We start from the raw sequence: 23,299 nt of genomic DNA, 5'->3' as shown, positions 1-23,299 counted from the left end.
ATAAAAAATATATTTAAGATTAAAATTTGTATTGGAAACATAAATTGACACTCTTTTTGTAACAAAAAAAAAAGTGTCAAAATGATACTTATTGTGAAACGGAAGGAGTATAAAAAAAACCAGCCAGTAATTAAGTTAAAGTAGATAACGTCTGCATGGCACACTTTTTTATGCAAGTGAAACCCTAATAATAGACTAATAGTAACACTACCCAATGATAATGCAGTATGCACATTTGCCATTTGCGGATACGACATACAAAACCAGAGTAATAGAGTATCTAAACCAGCCAATAAGATAAGGAGATAATGTATATGTGGCACAGTTTTTGTGAACGTGAATAACACTACGGCATACAAAAAACCAGAATATCAAAACCAGCCAAAAAGATGAGATAACGTCTACACGGCATATTTGTTGTTATCCTAAGTGAAACACTAATAATAGTATAAATAAATGTACTAACACTACCAATAATAATGTAGTATGCACATTTCCGGATAAAAAACAAAACAAAACAAACATAATAAAAAAGAGAAAAATGGGAGATGAGGTAGTTGAAGTGATCTCAAAGAGCATAGTTCAACCCGAGAGCTACAACGAGGATTCGAATCGGGTTAAGATCCATCTTACTCCATGGGATCTCTACTTTCTTGGATCCGAATACTCACAAAAAGGTCTTCTCTTTCCTCAACCCTCCGACCCGGAGACCAACATCATCTATAGGTTAAAATCCTCTCTCTCTATCGCATTGAAGATCTTCTACCCATTCGCCGGTCGTCTCGTGAAGATCGAAAACGACGACGATGGAACGTCGTCGTTTCACGTCGACTGTGATGGTTCAGGTGTAAGATTCGTCCACGCTTCAGCTATCTCTGTTTCGGTGAGTGATGTTTTAGAACCTGTCGATGGTACTGTCCCTGAGTTCTTGAAACGTTTTTTCCCGTGCAACGGAGTTAAAAGCCTTGAAGGTATCTCTGACTCACTGATCGCGATTCAAGTAACGGAACTTAAAGATGGAGTTTTCATCGGCGTTGGTTATAGCCACCTTGTTACCGATGGAACTTCGATTTGGAACTTCTCCAATATTTGGTCGGAGATTTGCTTTAACGGCTCCGATCATCGGAGAACATTTCCTCCTTTGGTTCACCGTGGATGGTTTCTCGACGGGATTGAGTATCCGATTCGCATGCCGGCCTCATTGACGACTGAGACACGGAACGTTGTTGGTACTTCATCGTCGATACTACTACAAGAGAAGATTTTTCGTTTCACGAGTAAAGACATCTCTGAGCTCAAAGCTAAAGCCAACGGCGAGGTTAGTCCCGATGACCGGAAGATCTCGTCGCTTCAAGCGGTCTCGGCGTATATGTGGCGGTCGATAGTTAGAAACAGTGGTTTGAGTCCGGAAGAAGTGATTTGTTGCGGGTTACTGGTGGATCTGAGACGAAGACTAGACCCTCCACTTGAGAAAGATTGTTGCGGGAATATGGTCGGGACCGCTCTTACGACGACCACCGTCGAGGAGATGTTTAACAATGGCCTTGGTTGGGTTGCTCTGAAAATAAACAAAAGTGTTGCTTCCCAAACGAATGAAGAGTTCAGAGAGTTTGCTGCGGATTGGGTCAAGAACCCGAGTTTACTAGATGTCAATACTTTGACCAATTATATAGCCGTTACTAGCTCTCCTCGGTTTAATGTGTATGGAAATGATTTCGGTTGGGGTAGACCTATCGCGGTTCGAGCTGGACCAGGGATTACTCATGATGGCAAACTCGTTGCTTATCCGGGAATCGAACCAGGAAACATCGAGATTCAGACGTGTCTATCCTCTACTGTTTTGGCTAAGTTATCATCTGATGCTGAGTTTTTGAAACATGCATGTGTTGTTTAAGTATAATCATCCAAATTTATATGTATCTTTTTTTTATTCCGTCAACTCAAATGTATTTCGTATCTTGAATAATATGTGAATTTTATCTGATATGTTTTGTTTTGGTTGATAAGAGTTAATTACATCGTAGTTTTTAGATTATAGTTTGGTAATCTAAGACTAAGACCTCGAGTCAGTGGCAACCTCTCAAGAACTCAAGTGGGAGTGTTGAGAATTGAGTTCTTGATTAAATTATGCAACAAAGGAAAAAAGCTTTAATCACTGAGGAGATGAATAAGAAAAGCAAGAGAAGAAGAAGCTCATCAACTGAGGTAGAATATGCGTTGTCGACAAAGAGAGGTCAAGGACAAAGAGGAAGAAGCCAAGTCAACACAAGAAGAAGAAGTGGGCTTGTGCTGTTTGTAATAAGAGACAGTGGGTTATTAGTGAAGAAAGACCCAACTATATATGGAACTCATGTTTTGTTGTATGTTTGGTTTAAGTCTAGTTAAGTTAGAGTAAGTGAATAGTCAATTTATATAGGGACTTCTTTTCTTTTATTGTTGTGTATATTGGAATCAAACAGGATCGATACGCTCTCATTGATGCTCTGAAAACAAATCCTGAGTATCTAGAATATAAGGTCAAGGTCTCTCTTAATCATCATTTCCTTGCAAACCTAAAAAAACCATCTTTCTATATTGAAGATTCTACTAATAAAGCGCATCATATATCATATATATACATGTATATACATATTGATAATTAAAATGTTGAACAAAAATTAGTAGTTGTTCTTAGAGTTTGTTCAATAGATGTATATCAGCATATATCATTAGAACGTTTTTTTTAGGATGGTGAAAACATGTTGTATGAGATGATAATTTTATTTTAATGGATATATCAGATTTCTGAAAGAGATGCCGTCGTGAATTATAAAGATTGGCAAATTTCTCTCTCTCTCGGAGATTCAGGTTGATTACATTTGATGTTATATTTGTTGGTCCTATATAAGTCTAACGCAAACCTATATACAAATTATTACAGAAGCACATGGTATTCACGAATTTGATTCCTACAGATCGTTGAAGTTATGGATGGTTTTACGGCTCTATGGTTCCGAGAACTTGAGAAACTTTATTAGAGAACATGTCAATCTGGCTAAGCAATTTGAAGATTATGTAACTCAGTATCCACATTTCGAGGTAATCAATTCGTATGAAAAAATAGGTTCATCAAAACATCAATGAACGTCACATCTATATATGATAAGTCATCCCATCAACATCTACAAACAAGTCCAGTCTCCACCTATTAAAAATAGATAAAATAATTTGTATTTCTTAATTATGACTTTAAAAGTTGTCATTACTCAGTACTTTTCACTCGTTTGCTTTCGCCTTGTGCCTGTTGACGGCGATGAAGACAAGTGTAACCAACGCAACTGTGAACTGCTTGCCGCCATTAACTCCACCGGCAAGATTTTCATCTCTCACACGGTGAGTTTTATATATAAAGATATAATGACAATAACGAAATCTCATTATTTCTTTTTTTTTTGTAAGAATGCATATAACTGAATGAAAACTAACATTTAACTAAATATTATCAACAGGCACTATCGGGCAAGTTCATTTTACGATTCGCCGTTGGTGCACCGTTAACAGAGGACAAACATGTCACTGAAGCATGGCAGATTATACAAAAACATGCCACCAAATTTAACCGCAACGGCAATTGTTAAGAATATTTACAAGAAACCCATTATCATCTTTTTTTTTTGGCTTAATATAGTCCTTCTTTGTATTTGAAATAAAACTTATCAAATGACACAATTAGATAAAATAAAATAAAATAATATTTTTGCACCAATGTGATATAAGAAAATCAATTGGCCCATTCACATCCTTTTGCACCAATGTGTATTATTGTTTCAATCACATACAATTTAAACCACACAAAGAGAGGATAAGTATATGATTGATCTTAATAGTGTTGTGCCTCTTTTTGGTCGGAATTGGAACACCAGCTGGTGAGTGGAATGCACGTGAAACACACTACGACAAAGAAATAACAGAGTATCCAAAACCAGCCAACACGATAAGAAGATAACGTCTACACGGCATATTTTTTTAATCCTAAAGTAAAACACTCATAAATCATACTCTCGTTTTATAAAAATTGTCATTATGACACAGTTTTTTTTGTTACAAAAAAAATGTTATTTTATATTTTCATTGCAGTTTTTAATATTAAATCTCATTTTTATTCCTACTATTTCACCTTATTAACTAGAAATTTTTTTGTTTTAGTGTATTTATAAAAGGTAAAATAGAAATTTATATAATTTTCTTAATCTATGTGTATTGTGTCCGAATGATATTCTTTATGAAAAATAAATGAACTTAACACTACCAAATAAAAATGCAGTATGAACATTTTCAGATAATAAACAAAAACAAACATAATAAATAAAGAAAACAAAAAAATGGGAGATGAAGAAGAAGTTGAAGTGATCTCTAAGAGCATAGTTCGACCTGAGAGCTACAACGAGGATTCGGACCGGGTTAAGATCCATCTTACTCCATGGGATCTCTACTTTCTTGGATCCGAATACGCACAAAAAGGTCTTCTCTTTCCTAAACCCTCCGACCCGGAGACCAACATCATCCCTCGGTTAAAATCCTCTCTCTCTATCGCATTGAAGATCTTCTACCCGTTCGCCGGTCGTCTCGTGAAGATCGAAAACGACGACGATGGAACGTCGTCTTTTTACGTCGACTGTAATGGTTCAGGTGTAAGATTCGTCCACGCTTCAGCTAACTCTGTTTCGGTGAGTGATGTTTTAGAACCTGTCGATGGTACTGTCCCTGAGTTCTTGAAACGTTTTTTCCCGTGCAACGGAGTTAAAAGCCTTGAAGGTATCTCTGACTCACTGATCGCGATTCAAGTAACGGAACTTAAAGATGGAGTTTTCATCGGCGTTGGTTACAGCCACCTTGTTACCGACGGTACTTCGATTTGGAACTTCTCCAATATTTGGTCGGAGATTTGCTTTAACGGCTCCGATCATCGGAGAACGTTTCCTCCTTTGGTTCACCATGGATGGTTTCTCGACGGGATTGAGTATCCGATTCGCATGCCGGCCTCATTGACGCCGGAGACACCGAACGTTGTTGGTACTTCATCGTCGATATTACTACAGGAGAAGATATTTCGTTTCACGAGTGAAAACATCTCTGAGCTCAAAGCTAAAGCCAACGACGAGGTTAGTCCCGATGACCGGAAAATCTCCTCGCTTCAAGCGGTTTCGGCGTATATGTGGCGGTCGATAGTTAGAAACAGTGATTTGAGTTCGGAAGAAGTGATTTGTTTCCGGTTAATCGTGGATCTGAGACGAAGGCTAGACCCTCCACTTGAGAAAGATTGTTGCGGGAATATGGTCGGGACCGCTCTTACGAGGACCACCGTCGGGGAGATGTTTAACAATGGCCTTGGTTGGGCTGCTTTGAAAATAAACAAAACTGTTGCTTCGCAAACGAATGAAGAGTTCAGAAATTTTGCTGCGGATTGGGTCAAGAACCCGAGTTTACGAGATGTCAATACTTTGACCAATACTACAGCCGTTACTAGCTCTCCTCGGTTCAATGTGTATGGAAATGATTTCGGTTGGGGTAAACCAATCGCGGCTCGAGCTGGACCAGGGATTACTTATGATGGCAAACTCGTTGCTATGACCAACAAGAGAGAGAAGAAGAAAGGAAAAGTTTGTTGAATACTTTCTTCATTCAATTAATCAATAAAATGTACATGTGAGTTGTAATATATACAAATATCTATTCTGAGATAACCAGCTAACCAACTAAGCTAACCGACTAATTAATTTGAACCGAACAATCCTCAATAGTCCCCCTCAAGATGAGACGTATATGTTATGAAGACTCATCTTGGATTTGAGATGATCATGCTGATGAGGAAGCAAAGGTTTGGTGAGGATGTCAGCAACCTGATCTTCAGTATGTACATGTAGAAGCTTGATAAGACCCTTGTCTAGTTTTTCACGAACAGTGTGGCAATCCACCTCTATGTGTTTCGTGCGTTCGTGAAAAACAGGGTTGGTAGCGATATAGATTGCTGCTGTACTGTCTGAGAAGAGAATTGGAAAAGATGGTGACTTGATCCTCAAATCAGAAAGCAAGGTAGTAATCCACATCATCTCACACGAAGCAAGAGCCAAAGCACGATACTCTGCTTCAGCAGAAGAGCGGGAAATCGTTTGTTGCTTCTTGGAGCGCCAAGATATGAGAGATGATCCCAAGAACATTGTAAAACCGGTAGTAGAACGTCGACTGTCTCTACAACCTGCGTAATCAGAATCAGCAAAAGCTTTAAGTTGGAGATCTGGGTCCGCAGAATAAAAGACACCCTGGCCAATGGTGCTTTTGATGTATTGTAAAACCTGATACACAGCCGTGAGATGAGATGTGCGAGGAGCAGAAGAAAACTGGCACAACTTATTCACTGCAAAAGTTATATCCGGACGAGTGATGGTCAAATACATCAACCTGCCAACAAGACTCCGATACATCGCTTTATCAGGAATAATTGCACCATCAGTCTTTGATAATTGGAGATGTGGAATCATTGGAACATCCATTGGCTTACAAGCCAACATACCAGAGGTGGTTAGAAGTTCAAGGGCATATTTCCGTTGGCAAATAGAAATTCCAGAAGTATTACGGGCAATTTCCAATCCAAGGAAATATTTCAAGGGACCAAGTTCACGTAACTTGAAACTCTGTTTCAAAGCCTCTGTTAATTGACGAGCTCCAGTCTCGGAGGTACTGGCAATGACAATGTCATCAACGTACACAAGAACGGCCAGGAAATCAGAACCATAACTCCGAGTAAACAAGGTGTGATCCCCATGACCTTTAGTAAAACCCAACCGAAGCAAAGACTCTGAAAATTTGAGAAACCATTGACGAGATGCCTGCTTGAGACCGTAAATAGACTTCTTTAAACGACAAACAGCATTCTTAGGCATAGGGTCCCCCTTAATCTCTGCATATCCTTCAGGTAACCGCATATAGATATCCTCATCTAAATCACCATTCAAGAAAGCATTGGAAATGTCAAGTTGAGTCAAGAACCACTTCTTCGAGGCTGAAACTTTGAGCAACAATTTCACGATGACCATCTTTGCAACCGGTGAGAAAGTCTCATTATAGTCCAAACCCTCCTTTTGAGTGTACCCTTTAGCAACCAAACGTGATTTATAACGTTCAAGACTGCCATCTGCATAAAATTTCAAGGTGAAAACCCACTTGCATCCAATCACTTTCTTACCTGGAGGCAAACTGGTAACATCCCAAGTATTTGTTCTCTCCATTGCACCTATCTCCTTATCAACAGCTTCACACCATTCCTTGGAATTCTTTGCCTCAGCATAGGATTGAGGGATTGGAATTTGAGTGATGTTATTTATATAACTCTTATAGGATGGTGAAAGTTGTGAATAAGAAAGAAAGGAGGAAATAGGATGAGCAATATCACTGTCAAGAGAATAACAATGATAATCACTCAAATGAGCTGGTGGTTTCTTAATTCTCGAAGTGGAAATTTGTGGTGGAGATGGAGAAATTTGTGGTGGTGAAAGAGGTTGAGGATCTGAAATACCTGAAGACAAAGAATCCATTGGTGTGAAGTCCACATTTGGAACCTCAAGCTTCTTAGAATCTGCCAATGGGAAGACATCTTCAATAAACTCAACATTTCGAGATATATATGTCACATTACTCTCCAAATCCATAACCTTATATCCTTTGTATCCGGCAGGGTAGCCTAAGAAAATGCAGGCTCTTGCCCGAGGTTGAAACTTATGTCTCTGTTTAGGCGAGGTTGAAGTGTAACACAAACACCCAAACGACCGGATACGAGTATAGTCAGGCATCTTACCAGAGAGAACTTCATACGGAGTTTTATTTGAAAGCAACTGAGATGGTGTCCGATTGATGAGAAAAACCGCCGTCAAGATGCAATCCCCCCAAAGAGTCAACGGCACATTCGACTGAAAGAACAAAGATCTTGCTACATTCAGTATGTGTTGATGTTTACGCTCTACAACCGAATTTTGTTCAGGGGTCTCTGGACAAGAATGATAGGAAATGATTCCCTGATCTTGATAAAGCTTTGTGAATTGCAATTCCTTCGCATTATCTGATCTAACACTCTTCACTTTTGAATTGTATTGTGTTTCTACTAGTTTGATGAAAGCAGGAAACACGGTTAGAACATCGCTTTTGTTCTTGAGTAAATAAACCCATGTTGCTCTGGAGTGATCATCAACTATAGTTAAAAAATATCTATATCCTTCAACTGTTTCCACTGAAAAGGGTCCCCAGACATCAATGTGTAACAACTGAAAATTCTCATTACAAATGTTGTTCTCAGATGGAAAAGATAACTTCCTCTGCTTAGCCAAATGACAAATGTGGCAATAAGCAGGCTTCTTATTCTTCTGTCCTTTAGTGCCCAAAACTGCAGAGATAGCATCCAATCTGGTGTAAGAAGGATGACCAAGCCTCTTGTGCCACACACCGACATCCACCACAACATTAACTGAAAATGATGAGAAGCCTGTGTCAAGCACATAGAGTTTTCCAATACGGCGACCTTTACCAATCATCACCCCCTTGGTAGGATCCTGTATTTCACAACAAGTAGGATCAAAGATCACTCTAGAGCCTATGTCGTCAGTCAAAGAACTGATACTGATCAAACTTAAACGGAACTCTGGTATGAACAAGACATTGGTAAGGAGAATGTCCTTGTTCAACCTAACCATGCCAACTCCACTGATCTTAATATGCTGTCCATTCGGCATATTCACATAACTCTCCACAGAAGTATCTAAAGATACGAAAACATCTTTCTCATGTGACACATGGTGAGTTGCACCAGAATCAATCACCCATGTGTCGTTTGATAAAACGTGTTTAGAAACCGCCAATATACCAATAAAAGAGTAGACTGGGTTAGAGAAAGAGATACCAGGGTGATCTAGAGGCGATTGGGAGGTGCTTGCTTCAGCCTGAGTAACAACCGGAGTCGAAGGTTGAAGCTGAGAGCTAAAAAGAGCAATGATGTTTTGAAGTTGATCTTCAGAGAGATTACCAATCATGCCTTCAATAGATTGTTTCGCAGGCATAGGAGACAAGGAAACCTGGGCAGCAACTGGTTGAACATTCTGTGGTTTCTGTGATTTCTCACCAAACTTCCCTTTTGGAGTGAATCCTGGTGGAAAACCATGCTTACGGTAGCAACGCTCTGCAATATGTCCCACTCGATTGCAGAAAGAACAAATTGGTCGACCTTTGTTTGGACCATTTTGAACATACAAGATAGTAGGAGCAGGAGAGAGTGCAGGATCCGAAGATACTTGAGACACTTGAAAAGCTGTAGGTGGAGTGACAGTAGTAAACGTCTTCAGGCTGTCATCTTGGTCCAAAATCTTGTAGACCTCAACAAGTGGAGGAAGAGCTTTCTTTGCTATGATCTGTCTGCGAACAATAGCATAAGACTCATTCAAACCAGCCAAGAACTTAACCGTCTTTGCCCTCTCTGCCTTCAAATGCAGACGAGCAGCTTTACCACAGACACAAGGATCATCTGGCTCCTCTGAGCCATCGAGTTGATCCCACAATGTCTTCAACCGAGTATAATACTCTGACAAGGACAAAGAACCTTGACGCAAATCCTGAATCTCCTGAGTAAGATTATATGTGCGTGGAAGGTTGGTCAAATGGTAACGACCATAGAGATCACGCCATATATCTGTAGCATCATTCATACGCAGTATGCTACGATAAATCTGAGGAGAAACAGCATTAAGCAACCATGCTTTGACCATACTGTTGCATCTAGACCACAAATCAAAGTTTGGATCTGTAACTAGAGGCCTAGGTAAAGATCCATCGATAAACTTGATCTTATTCTTTGCATCTAGTGAAATACGCATCGCATAACTCCAGTCATCATAGTTCGTTTCCTCTAAACGAAGAGAGATGATATTCAAACCTGGATGATCTGCGCTGTGTAAGAAGAAGGGAGAATGAGTAGGATCAACGATCGCAGATGATGCAACAACTCGCGAGACCCCAGAAACCTGAGAATCGGTCACTGGTGGTGAGATCGGGGGAGAATCATTGACATCGGAGGTGGATCGGGTTGATCTACGAGCAGCGGAACTTGTAGAAGCCTTCGATCGAGCTGGTTTCCGATTCGCACGAACTGCAGTCACCATGGTGACGAAGATGAGAGCTCGTAACTTGAGAAATCAGATCAAAATCGAAGAAAAAATGAGCTCAGATGGCTCTGATACCATATGACGAACAAGAGAGAGAAGAAGAAAGGAAAAGTTTGTTGAATACTTTCTTCATTCAATTAATCAATAAAATGTACATGTGAGTTGTAATATATACAAATATCTATTCTGAGATAACCAGCTAACCAACTAAGCTAACCGACTAATTAATTTGAACCGAACAATCCTCAATAGTTGCTTATCCCGGAATCGAACAAGGAAACATTGAGATTCAGGCGTGTTTATCCTCTAGTGTTTTGGCTAAGTTATCATCTGATGCTGAGTTTTTGAAACATGCATGTCTTGTTTAAGTATAATCATCCAAATTATATGTATCTTTTTTTTTTTGTGTCAACTCAAATGGATCTCGTATCTTGAATAATATATATGTGAATTTGTATCGATATGCTTAGTTTTGGTTAATAAGAGTTTCATCGTAGTCAGTGGCAACCTCTCAAGAACTCAAGAGTGAGTGTTGAGAATTGAATTCTTGGTTAAATCATGCAGCAAAGGAAAAAAGCATTAATCAGTGAAGAGAAGAAGAAGAAAAGCAAGAGAAGAAGAAACTCAACTGAGCTAGAAGATGCGTTGTCGAGAAAGATAGGTCAAGGACAAAGAGGAAGAAGCCAAGTCAACACAAGAAGAAGAAGTGGACTTGTGCTATTTTGTAATAAGAGACAATGGGCTATTAGTTAAGAAAGGCTCAACTATGGATCGGAACTTATGGTTTGTTTTGGTTTAAGTCTAGTTAAGTTAGAGCAAGTGCAAGTGAATTGTTAGAGTTGTTGTTAGTCTAAAGCATAGCTAGGAGTACGGGCTAAGTGTAATAATTGTTGTCGTAGTTAAGGTTGCTTGTGTAAGAGAGTTTATGGTGCAAAGCATGGGTGTAACTGTGTAAGTGTGAGAAGCACTATATGCAATTTCTTTTTTAACTTTTTTTCATAATTGCTATCTTCTCTGGTTGAAATCTATATCTGCGCCTTTGTAGCCTATAAACTGTTAATATTATAAGTATAACCCAATCTATAAGCAGATGATCTTTATGTGGCCAGTGCTGCTAATTGTGGCCTAGGGCGTGTAAAAAATGTGGTCTTTGCTATTAAAAATATTAAAATAAAAAATTATTATTTCAAAGATAACAATAATCATAAGATTATAAAATAAAGTTTAAGCCACAACTTTTATATATTTTTTCAAACACACCTTTCTTTTATTTTCAGTTATCTTTTTCTAATTGTTTTTCCATTATTATTATTATTATTACTATTTTTCCATTAGTATTATATTATAGTTATAACTATAACTATAAAACATATTTATTGTATGTGCAGAAATTTTCTTATACATAAAACATATTTATTTTATTATAATGCCATGGACTTCTCAAATAAAACACCCACTTTACATACATACTAGGTGATACCCGTGCTACAGCACGGGATTATATATTTTGTTAGTTATTTTTTTGTAAATTGTATTTTTGTAATATAGTTTTTTATTTTAATTTATTTTCTTTGTTTATATAGTATTTATTTGTATATTTGGAGTTATACAGTAAATTGGAAATCCTAATAGAGTAAGTAATTTGTAAAATGTAGTTTTTCACGGAAACAGACACACCACAATAGTAGATAGTACGTAGTTTTGTAAAAGAATAAACACTCTGCAATATCGGATAGTAGTTTTGTAAGAGGATAGACACACCTTGCTTCAATGGTTTAATTTATAGTTTAATAAAAATACATGTTTTAACGGATTTATCTCAAAAAAAATTTATATTTTAAATTTTTAAGAATTAAAATATTAATATTACTTAAATATTTTATAGACTTTAAATATATTATAATATTTTTAAACTTTCGACGGAGTTCAAATATTTATAATAATTTAAACATTGTATAAAAAATTTAAATATTTATAATATCTTAAACTTTTTTTTAAAACGTAAATATATTATAATATGTTTACTTTTTAAAAGTTTAAATATTTTCAAATATAGAACCAAATTAAACTGTTAAATTTGGATACATGATAAATCAAGCTTCCTGCTCATTTGTACTCAAAACATTTTAGTCACATATTTATAGTGATTATGAACTATATTCCATAATATTTAGTCGATGTGGGATATACAATACACCTTTTCTGTAAATTAGTTTACAACTTTACATATATATAATTTCTGCGTTTTTAATTCTTTCTATCTATACTACTCACAATTAATTACTAAAATTTTGTTAAGGAAATATTATAATATCAGAAATCAAGCAATTTAGTCAGATTTGGTAACTTGAATATTCGTTTTTAAAGATTTTAATTGAATCACTAAATATTCCTTTTAAAAGATTATCTGTTAAGATCAATCTCGGTAATTAAGGAAATATCCGAATTTTTGGTAATTAAAATTTATGGTTTTCATTTACATACCTTAAAGGAAAATGAAATCAGAGTGTTTGCCTATAACGAATAACTCTGTTTGGGATCTTAAATAACTAATCTTGAATGAAATAATATACTGGATCCGAAAAATATTATTCTGGAGTACAAACAGATCCGCAGATTTTTTTCCTTCTGTAGTCGGATATGTAAGGATCCGCGTCCCAACCCGGCAATTTTTTAAGCAATCGACCGAGGGTATTTTTGTCATTTAAAGAAATCGAAACTATAGGTTAATTAGATTAAATTTTGTGATTATGTAATATTTTTAATGAAAAACCTACCAAAACTAAGTCATGGTTCATTTTTACTCTAGAGAATACTTCTGTTTTAATAGTATAGATTTATGTTAAACAGCTAAAATACGTAAGCCTAAACAGAAAAAATTTGTGACCTAATAAATTTAAATTTTTTGGTGGCTTAGGGCAGATGCCCTTTCCTCTTTCCCTCCTCTTCCCTGTAAGCACGGCACTGTATGTGGCACAGTTTTTATGCACGTGAAACACACTACGACAAAGAAATAACATAGTATCCAAAACCAGCCAATACGATAAGAAGATAACGTCTACACGGCATATTTTTGTAATCCTAGGTGAAACACTCATAAATCATAATAGTATTAATAAATGTACTTAACACTACCAAATAAAAATGCAGTATGAACATTTTCAGATAATAAACAAAAAATGGGAGATGGAGAAGAAGTTGAAGTGATCTCTAAGAGCATAGTTCGACCCGAGAGCTACAACGAGGATTCGGATCGGGTTAAGATCCATCTTACTCCATGGGATCTCTTATTTCTTGGATCCGAATACTCACAAAAAGGTCTCCTCTTCCCTCAACCCTCTGACCCGGAGACCAACATAATCCCTCGGTTAAAATCCTCTCTCTCTATCGCATTGAAGATCTTCTACCCATTCGCCAGTCGTCTCGTGAAGATCGAAAACGACGACGATGGAACGTCGTCGTTTTACGTCGACTGTAATGGTTCAGGTGTAAGATTCGTCCACGCTTCAGCTAGCTCTATTTCCATGAGTGATGTTTTAGAACCTGTCGATGGTACTGTCCCTGAGTTCTTGAAACGTTTTTTCCCGTGCACCGGAGTTAAAAGCCTTGAAGGTATCTCTGACTCACTGATCGCGATTCAAGTAACGGAACTTAAAGATGGAGTTTTCATCGGCGTTGGTTACAGCCACCTTGTTACCGACGGTACTTCGATTTGGAACTTCTCCAATATTTGGTCGGAGATTTGCTTTAACGGCTCCGATCATCGGAGAACGTTTCCTCCTTTGGTTCACCGTGGATGGTTTCTCGACGGGATTGAGTATCCGATTAGAATGCCGGCCTCATTGACGCCGGAGACACTGGACGTTGTTGGTACTTCATCGTCGATACTACTACAAGAGAAGATTTTCCGTTTCACGAGTGAAAACATCTCTGAGCTCAAAGCTAAAGCCAACGGCGAGGTTAGTCCCGATGACCGTAAAATCTCCTCGCTTCAAGCGGTTTCGGCGTATATGTGGCGGTCGATAGTTAGAAACAGTGATTTGAGTCCGGAAGAAGTGATTTGTTGCGGGTTAATGGTGGATCTGAGACGAAGGCTAGACCCTCCACTTGAGAAAGATTGTTGCGGGAATATGGTCGGGACCGCTCTTACGACGACCACCGTCGAGGAGATGTTTAACAATGGCCTTGGTTGGGCTGCTCTGAAAATAAACAAAAGTGTTGCTTCGCAAACGAATGAAGAGTTCAGAGAGTTTGCTGCGGATTGGGTCAAGAACCCGAGTTTACTAGATGTCAGTACTGTGACCAATTCTATAGCCGTTACTAGCTCTCCTCGGTTCAATGTGTATGGAAATGATTTCGGTTGGGGTAAACCTATCGTGGCTCGAGCTGGACCAGGGATTACTCATGATGGCAAACTCGTTGCTTATCCGGGAATCGAACCAGGAAACATCGAGATTCAGACGTGTTTATCCTCTAGTGTTTTGGCAAAGTTATCATCTGATGCTGAGTTTTTGAAACATGCATGTCTTGTTTAAGTATAATCATCCAAATTATATGCATGTATCTTTTTTTTATTCCGTACGTCAACTCAAATGTATTTCGTATCTTGAATTTGAATAATATGTGAATTTTATCTGATATGTTTGGTTTTGGTTGATAAGAGTTAATTACATCGTAGTTTTTAGATTATAGTTTGGTAATCTAAGACTAAGACCTCGAGTCAGTGGCAACCTCTCAAGAACTCAAGTGGGAGTGTTGAGAATAGAGTTCTTGATAAAATCATGCAGCAAATGAAAAAAAGCTTTAATCAGTGAGAAGAAGAAGAAGAAACTCAACTGAGGTAGAAGATAGGTCAAGGACAAAGAGGAAGAAGCCAAGTCAACACAAGAAGAAGAAGTGGACTTGTGCTGTTTTGTAATAAGAGACAGTGGGTTATTAGTGAAGAAAGACCCAACTCATGTTTTGTTGTATGTTTGGTTTAAGTCTAGTTAAGTTAGAGTAAGTGAATAGTTAGAGTTGTTTAGTTGTCTAAAGCATAGCTAGGAGCAGGGGCTAAGTGTAATAATTGTTGTAGTTGTTAAGGTTGCTTGTGTAAGAGAGTTTAGGATCTAGAAGTATGGTGCAAAGCATGGGTGCAAGTGTGAGAAGCAATACAGAAGATTAAAGTGAAATGTGTTTCTCTCTAAACAAGAACTAAAACAGAGGGTGTAACAATTAGAGAGATATACATTCATAAAAGAATGAGAGAACTAACAAAGTTTAGATAAAAACAACAAAGGGAGGGTGTATTCAACATGACATTTTAAGTGATTTGTGTAAAAGTTACAAATCATATGTTATTCAATCATGGATTTTAAAAAGTCTCTTGAAATCCACTGTTATTGAACTGATGATTTAAAAATCTACTTTAAAATCCATTGTTATTTAAAACAGTTTGTGGATTTGGATTTTAATAAGTTTTAGGGATTCTGGAGGATTTGAGAGATTTGTTTAGTTAAAAATACAAAAATCCAAATCTCATGGTTTTAGGTGGGATTTGAAAGAATTTTACCATAAATCATATCAACTTCCCTAAAATCTATCAAAATTCCAAATTTCCTAAATCTCAAAAAATCATCCAAAATCATTGTTTCAATACACCCCCTAAATATTTACGACTCGCCGTTGTTAAGGATATATTTAAAAGAAACCCATTGTCATCTTTTTATTTCGTTCAATAAAGTCCCTCTTTGTAATTGGAATAAAATTAATGAAAACGCTTTGATTGTTGCTACAAATTTAGAATTAAGAGAGTTAATGATACACAAAACATCAAATAATACTATATTATATCGTATCATTCAAAATTACAAAGCATATGAGTACGGAATTATCGGGATTGGTTAACGAGATTAGTTTATTGGATCTGGGCCTGGCCTTATTTTAAAATTAATTGACATATTTACGCTCTTCCTCAAAATATGGAAACTTTTTTAATTTTTTTTTAATTGCTATCTTCTCCGATTCAAAACCCTAATCCAATTTATTTTTTTCCTATCATCTCTGCGCCTGGCTCATGTCAATGATTCTCAATGAAGCAAAACGAGTCATGTGTTCTCCTCTAACATGCGACCTGCATTGTTGAACTCTCTTCTTCTTTAAATTTCGTTTATTTGTTTTGAAAAAAAAAAAAACTTTGTTTGGATTCAGATGACTTCGATGAATCATATCGTGGTAGATATAAGTTCAGACGAAGAGGATGATGATAAACGAGTGGTTTACTCTGGTTCGTTTGACGGAATTCTCGATTTTTCCGATGAGAAGCCCAAAAGTACTGATTTGTCTCATCTAATGGTGAAGAACAAAGACGGTGATGATGACGATTGTGTGATTTTGGATTGTGATCCTACCGCTAAGGAGAATGTGGTTGACACTTGCGGAACCGATGAAGTCCTTGTTGTAGGACAAAAGGGTGAGGTAAAAGTTTTGATTTTTACTTCATTAATTTTGAATTGATTCATCTATTGTGGCTAGAGTAGAAGAACTTTAACTTGGGAACTTTTTAGGAATCTTTGTTCTTTTACCGTAGATAGAAACTTGAGTTTTGATATGTGCAGCCACTCAGTATTGGATTCTTCAATATTCAATGTTAAGTTTTTATCTAAGTGTATATAGTTTGAATATTGAAATCATTAAAACTAGTTTTGCTCTGTTTCAGTCTTTATACGGTTTTTGTAAGAAACATCTCTAAGGAAGTTGTTTTGGTTTTGTAGATAGCTTGTAGGGACTTCCCGCATCCGCGTCACGCTTGTGCTAAGTACCCATTCAATTCCACATTACACGAGCAGTTCTGTGAGATGGTGAGAATGTAAAGTTTTTGTCTTTTTTGGTATCTTTTGATGCCTTTCTTGCTAATTCCTTTTATTGGTTTTTTTTGCTTTGTTTCTTACAGTGTCACTGTTATGTTTGTGATACCCGAGCTCCGTGTACTTACTGGCTTAGTAGCTTCTCCATCCTTGATCACTGTCATGCCAATGATAAAGATCAGATGTGGAACAATCAACGGGAATCTCTCAGGACCGGAAAGATACTTCCCCGGCTTGTTTCAAAACCTGCTTTGACCAAAGTACAATGTAAACGTGTTTCACGGCCTCTATCATTACCGATGCCAAGAAACTCGTCTACCCCTGTAACTCAGTCTGGAATCCAGGCTTGCTCTACTACAACTACTAAGGTTGCGACTCACCCAAACGTATACACATACACCAGACGCGGTCACGGAACTAGGCAATCAAAAACAACCCTTCTGAAACATCCCGGGTCACAACCTCGTGATGTGCAGTCATTACCAAAAAACAGAGGAGGCGGCGGCTCTTATAATGGTAATCCAAGTCCTCAAGCTGTTCCTTCCGTTCCATTGCGGACTCGAAGATTAAGTATAGGTGTTTCTCATCCGGAAAACAACGGTGTACAGAACATTGCTCAAGGCTTACAAGCAATGTTCAAGGCTTACAAGCAGCTACCTGTTACACACGGACCTCCCACTGCTTCACAAGACAATTCACAGCAGAGGATCGTTACTGGTTATGTTTCAAATTTGTCAGTTTCTCACATGAAAGAGATGGCAAGACATTTTAACCGGAATATGTATTCTGGTAATGTTCAGACAAATGTAGTACCGTCAATGACTCCTAATCCTCCGGCGGCGAACCAGCAACAACAACAACAAAAACAATCAGGAACAAGTAATGATAAATTACTGTCAGAGTTTGAAGACTGGCTCCTGGACGACTCGTCAATGGTGTGTCCGTTGTCTGGACAAGACAATGCTACTACAGCCGCATTCGATTTCGAAACTTTCTTGAATAAGTGAGACCTTAGGATTTAGTCCTAGATTTTCCTAACTCAGTTATAGGCTTAAATCTGTACAGAGTAGTATTAATCGAGAGTTTCTGGTTAGGAGTTTCATACCCATATACATAAATAAATTCATCAATTCTTTTAGAAACGTACAAGTTAAATTGATGAAGTTTTTTTTTTAAAAACGGCTCCTGATTTATCCTGTTAAATAGTTCTTTTATTGTATTAAACCAAATTAATTACATTGTATTTACTCACCCAATATTCATCCATTAAAATAACGTAACTTCAACTTTTATGGTAGTCAAAGATACTAACAGAGACATAAATGTTACCCCCAAAAAAAAAAAATTAACTAAAAAATATAGTCCACAATTTTTGTTTTGTTTTTTTGGTTTGGCAATTATAGTCCACACATTACACAAAATATATTTTTGAACTTTGGAAAAAGAGCAGCAGTAATTTAATTAAAAGTATGAAATTTTTGCCTTTAAAGAAGAAAAGTCAAAGCTAACACCTAGAATAGTGGAATAAAACTGTTAACAAATCCTAAATTTATAGTAGTAAATATAATGAAAAAAAAGAAAAGAATCTGAAAGATTCAAACATTCTCCCCCACTAATAAAGATTCAACAGAATCTCGTGAATCTCTCTAACCTCTATAAACTCTAATCTCTCTCTCTCTGTATCTTCTTCATTTCTCAAAAACAAAGATTATCAAATCCTCTCTTACACGTTGCAAAAAATGGCGGCGAGTCTCTCTTGTTCCGCCTCTGATTTGATTCCTTTACTATCAGGTGGAGCCAACGCAACAGCCGCAGCAGCAGCAGCTGAATACATCTGCGGGAGATTCGATACAGTCGCCGGGAAATTCACAGACGCGTCTTACGCCATCGACAACACTTTCCTCCTCTTCTCTGCTTACCTCGTTTTTGCCATGCAGCTAGGGTTCGCCATGCTCTGTGCTGGATCTGTACGCGCTAAAAACACGATGAACATCATGCTCACCAACGTCATCGACGCTGCGGCCGGAGGTCTCTTCTATTACCTCTTCGGTTTTGCCTTCGCCTATGGATCTCCTTCTAATGGATTCATCGGAAAACATTTCTTCGGGATGAATGATTTCCCTAAACCTTCTTTTGATTATCCTTATTTTCTTTATCAATGGACGTTCGCCATCGCTGCTGCTGGGATCACGAGCGGTTCCATCGCAGAGAGGACTCAGTTCGTTGCGTATTTGATCTATTCGTCGTTTCTTACGGGTCTTGTTTACCCTATTGTCTCGCATTGGTTCTGGTCTTCTGATGGTTGGGCTTCTCCAGCTAGATCTGAGAACCTTTTGTTTCAATCAGGTGTGATTGATTTCGCTGGATCTGGTGTTGTTCATACGGTTGGAGGTATTGCCGGTTTATGGGGAGCTTACATCGAAGGACCACGGATTGGTAGGTTTGGTCATTCGGGTAAACCGGTTGCGTTGCGTGGTCATAGCGCCACGTTGGTTGTTTTAGGAACGTTTCTGTTATGGTTTGGATGGTATGGTTTCAACCCTGGCTCGTTCGGTACTATTTTTAAATCGTATGGTGCGTCTCCGGGGAACTCGTTTTACGGACAATGGAGCGCTGTTGGTAGAACTGCCGTGACGACTACGTTAGCTGGTTGACGATGGGAACTCTGGGTTAGTTTGACGATGGGAACTCTGTTTTTTATTTTACATAAACTGAAACTGTTGAGGATACCGGCGGAGGATGAGATCGCCGGAGTGGATCCGACGAGTCATGGAGGGTTGGCGTATATGTACACAGAAGATGAGATCAAGAATGGGATCATGGTTAAGAAGGAGGGTGAAGGACAACAATTAGGTGTTTGATTTTTGTTTGGTTTAGTAATGTTTATTTAGCTTTGTGATCTTAGTAACGCATGGGAATAAAAAGTATATTAGTTTCGCTGTTTACTTCTAATTGCTGTGTCAAATTTTGGATTTCACCTTTAACTAAATGAATGGGCCTCTGTAGTTAATATTAGGGGTAGTCCAGGTAGTAGCTACCAGGACCTATTCTAGTTGCACACATTTAAATGGTTCATTATATAGATGTACAAATGGTACGCAGTATTCACATGCCTACCTATCTAAGTATCCATAAATATGTTAAATTGACTCAAAACGTATCAAAATTTAAAAAATGAGAAATATTATAGGACACGTCCGAATGAGACACAAGTACAAAGGACATGATTCATCATCTTATGCAAATAAAGACGACAATAAAAAAAAAAGTAAAGTTGATAAAAAAACAAAACACACACACGGGTATTTGAAAGAGATATATAAATGGCCAAAATATTAATTATATATCAAATAAAACGTGGAGAAAAAAAGAAAAACAAAAACAAAAACAAAAAAATATGTAAAAATCACTCCAACATATGATTTATTGAAGGGTTAAACCAATCTTTTTTTAGTTCAAGAAAACTGTCAAACCTTAATATCCTTGAGTAGTGTTGTGATCTTTCATATTAGGTGTGATGTTGTATGAATTTGCAAAGGTATATATATATCAAGTAAAAGACAAAAGAAAGTAAAAAGTGGGCTACAAATTCAGACTTTGAGTATTAATGTCGGTATCTTCGAGAACCATTGATTCCCTTATCTAGTCAGATACTGCACTATCCACACCCCAGTCAAGTTATGCCACGTGATGGTCATACTAGATTTTCAGTCAAACCTTTGACCCAGTGGATCCAAGATACACACATGCATGTTTACTTTAAAATATGATTATGAATCTGTGAAAAAGAGTTAAATTTAATTACTACCATATCTATAAGTTAGAATTAGATGATCTTTTTTTTTTATAACAAATTTTCCTTAACTTTTTTTAGTTTATGGTGTTTTATTATCAGTCAACTAAAGATAACAATTGAAAGTTGAAACTATGGCAATGTTTTATATCATATTATTGTCTATTTATTCATCATTGTAATCTTAGATTCACAGACCTATTTGGTTCATAGAGTATCTAAGTCTATCCTTTTATCATTGATTAACATCATCATCATCATCATCATCATCATCATATCCATTACTGGAGCAATCTGTTTTTTTCTTTTTTTTTTTTTTTCTAGTCAATTAATTATATATTTTCTCTTTCTTACTCCATCGATCCAACTCTTGACTGAATAAATACATCAAAAGAAAGGCTTAACTATTATTATTACACACACTCTCATACTTATCTTCTCTTTACGTTTCTCATTTCTCTCCTCTCTTTGGAAAATAAAGACACTTTGATTAAAAGAAAAAGGAGGATGACAGATCAAAATCCAAGAATCATCGTCGAGAAGAAACCATCTCAAGCTCGTCTTGACGAACTTAAGTTCAAGTCATGGCCCAAGTAAGATCCATTTCTCTCCTTTGTTTCAATTTCTTACTTCTTTTAATGAATGGTGTGAGATCGATTTGGCAAATTAATTAATTTGCATGAGATTATAAGATTAGAAAAATTTGCCACTTACGGTATCAAATTGGAACTTTTTTTTCTTTGTTGTTTGTTGAAGGTGGGGATGCTCACCAGGGAAATACCATTTGATATATGAAGCAGAAGAGATATGTTACATTTTGAGGGGTAGAGTTAAGGTTTACCCTAAACCACCACCATCATCATCATCATCACCGTCGTCGGTTGCAGAAGTTGAATGGTGTGTAGAGTTTGGGGCAGGTGATATTGTCACTTTTCCAAAGGGACTTTCGTGTACTTGGGATGTATCTCAATCTGTTGACAAACACTACATTTTTCTCCACCATTAATTCTTCTTCTTAGTTGTTTTTTTTTTTTAAATTCCTTTTTCTTTTGTGATTCTTTATTTTTTTTTTGTATTTCTAACATTTTGATTCGTAATTGTTGTTGTATTTGATGTTCTTTTTTTGTCGTTTATTTCTAATAAGAAATATACATGTGTGTGCATTAGCAATGGCATCTCTATAATTAAAGCCTTCACCACTAATAAAACCTTATCTATAGGAGTACTCATATAAGTTAATTCAAATGTTTGGAAATAATGAAACCGTAAACGTTGGATTCTCTTAGTCAACAAGAGTTGATCTTCTTTATTTGTCCCTTAACTGCTTCTACAATAATAAATTACATTCTTCAAGATCCATTGACCAGTCAAATTTCGATATTGTTTAGCTTTATTTAGGTAAATCACATCTCATAGTTTTAAACCAAACAATTTAGGTTTTCTTCTGATAAAGAAAGATGCTCAACTCGTGAAAATATTATTATCAATGGGCCTAAAAGCATTCTGAGTTCTGAGCGAGCCCATTACTTTTGTCGTCAATATTTTCTGTTTTTACTGTTTGGATTATTTGGTTCATAGCATTCAGCACAAAAATTACCCAAACAACTATATGACATTCTAATGGCTAAAAATGTTACAGAATAATCAATCATAATAATTCATAATGTGCGGTAATGATACTACTAGTTAAATTATTAGTCATGAAACTAATGCTGGTTAGTATTAAACATGTTGCTTTTTAAGTTTAAAAGCTAATCGTTGTTGCGTTGATAGTATTAATGTAATCAAGTAAGTACCACTATAAATATTTTACTATCATTATCATAATTATTCAACTTGTTACCATTCAAAACGATGATGTCACATAACATCATCAAAAGACATACTCCTTTTAAAACAAATATAATGAAATATAAAATCTAAATTTAACGATTTAGATTTGTGTAAACAAACATGAAAACAATATAAATATATATAATGCAAGACATGGATATTGGATACTATCATAGTATCATTCAACATATTTTAAAATGTAAACGAAACTTTAAACATCTGATTAAGTTTGTCGGGTAGATGTTAAACATGCTATGCATTTACTGGAGTATTTGGTGAACATACGACCAACACAATAACTGTTGGCAATGACAACCACTGGGAGGATGCCATGGAATTAAGCACCATATAAAGGACGCAGAGAATGACTTGTCCAACATCTACCTGTATTGCTAGTAAATTATATGCTAAAATTAAATTAATTTAACTTAGGTTGTTAAAACTTATATAATTATTTATTCACTTTACATCACTTATTAAGTGATTACTTGTATACTGCTATAGTAAACCCTCTATAAATCATTACTTTATAAATTAATAAACACTATAAATTAATAATTTTGTTGCTAATTCGATAAGATAATAATTTTTTTGAAATTTCCTTTTAAAATATGGTTCCAATAATATCATAAATCAATAATCATATA

General features: G+C 36.6%; 2 protein-coding genes, 1 long non-coding RNA gene and 4 pseudogenes across 7 annotated transcripts; all 7 read left to right on the top strand.

Moving 5' to 3' along the window:
* Positions 1 to 405: 405 nt before the first annotated feature.
* LOC104730468 (putative acetyltransferase At3g50280 pseudogene) lies at positions 406 to 1,984 on the top strand (annotated as a pseudogene). Its single transcript, XR_015575307.1, has one exon. The product of XR_015575307.1 is annotated as a putative acetyltransferase At3g50280 pseudogene (transcript).
* Positions 1,985 to 3,080: 1,096 nt separating this feature from the next.
* Positions 3,081 to 3,745, top strand: LOC147930213 (uncharacterized). The gene is made up of 2 exons (XR_015575309.1): positions 3,081 to 3,372; positions 3,489 to 3,745. It is a non-coding gene; the product is annotated as an uncharacterized LOC147930213 (long non-coding RNA).
* A 616-nt stretch (positions 3,746 to 4,361) lies between these two features.
* On the top strand, positions 4,362 to 5,648 carry LOC104730466 (putative acetyltransferase At3g50280 pseudogene; annotated as a pseudogene).
* A 7,592-nt stretch (positions 5,649 to 13,240) lies between these two features.
* On the top strand, positions 13,241 to 14,819 carry LOC104730465 (putative acetyltransferase At3g50280 pseudogene; annotated as a pseudogene). The gene has a single exon (XR_015575096.1). The product of XR_015575096.1 is annotated as a putative acetyltransferase At3g50280 pseudogene (transcript).
* A 1,312-nt stretch (positions 14,820 to 16,131) lies between these two features.
* Positions 16,132 to 18,205, top strand: LOC104730464 (RPM1 interacting protein 13-like). Of its 2 annotated transcripts, none has more exons than XM_010449633.3 (3): positions 16,132 to 16,637; positions 16,934 to 17,020; positions 17,113 to 18,205. In XM_010449633.3, the coding sequence occupies exons 1-3, from the start codon at positions 16,371 to 16,373 to the stop codon at positions 18,031 to 18,033; spliced, it is 1,275 nt and encodes a 424-aa protein (XP_010447935.1). In that variant the 5' UTR covers positions 16,132 to 16,370; the 3' UTR covers positions 18,034 to 18,205. The 2 variants fall into 2 exon arrangements, with proteins under 2 accessions (XP_010447935.1, XP_087335487.1); XM_087479361.1 differs by having other exon boundaries at positions 16,597 to 16,632.
* A 386-nt stretch (positions 18,206 to 18,591) lies between these two features.
* LOC104730463 (ammonium transporter 1 member 4 pseudogene) lies at positions 18,592 to 19,971 on the top strand (annotated as a pseudogene). The gene has a single exon (XR_015575097.1). The product of XR_015575097.1 is annotated as an ammonium transporter 1 member 4 pseudogene (transcript).
* Positions 19,972 to 20,929: 958 nt separating this feature from the next.
* Positions 20,930 to 21,989, top strand: LOC104730462 (uncharacterized). The gene is made up of 2 exons (XM_010449631.3): positions 20,930 to 21,412; positions 21,576 to 21,989. Exons 1-2 carry the CDS (start codon positions 21,327 to 21,329, stop codon positions 21,823 to 21,825), a joined length of 336 nt encoding a protein of 111 aa, XP_010447933.1. The 5' UTR covers positions 20,930 to 21,326; the 3' UTR covers positions 21,826 to 21,989.
* Positions 21,990 to 23,299: the final 1,310 nt, after the last annotated feature.

The sequence above is a fragment of the Camelina sativa genome, chromosome 12 (assembly GCF_030686135.1).
Source record: "Camelina sativa cultivar CO46 ecotype springtype chromosome 12, ASM3068613v1".
In the NCBI taxonomy this organism is placed as follows: Eukaryota; Viridiplantae; Streptophyta; class Magnoliopsida; order Brassicales; family Brassicaceae; genus Camelina; species Camelina sativa.
This window is presented reverse-complemented; position numbering and strand designations above follow the sequence as displayed.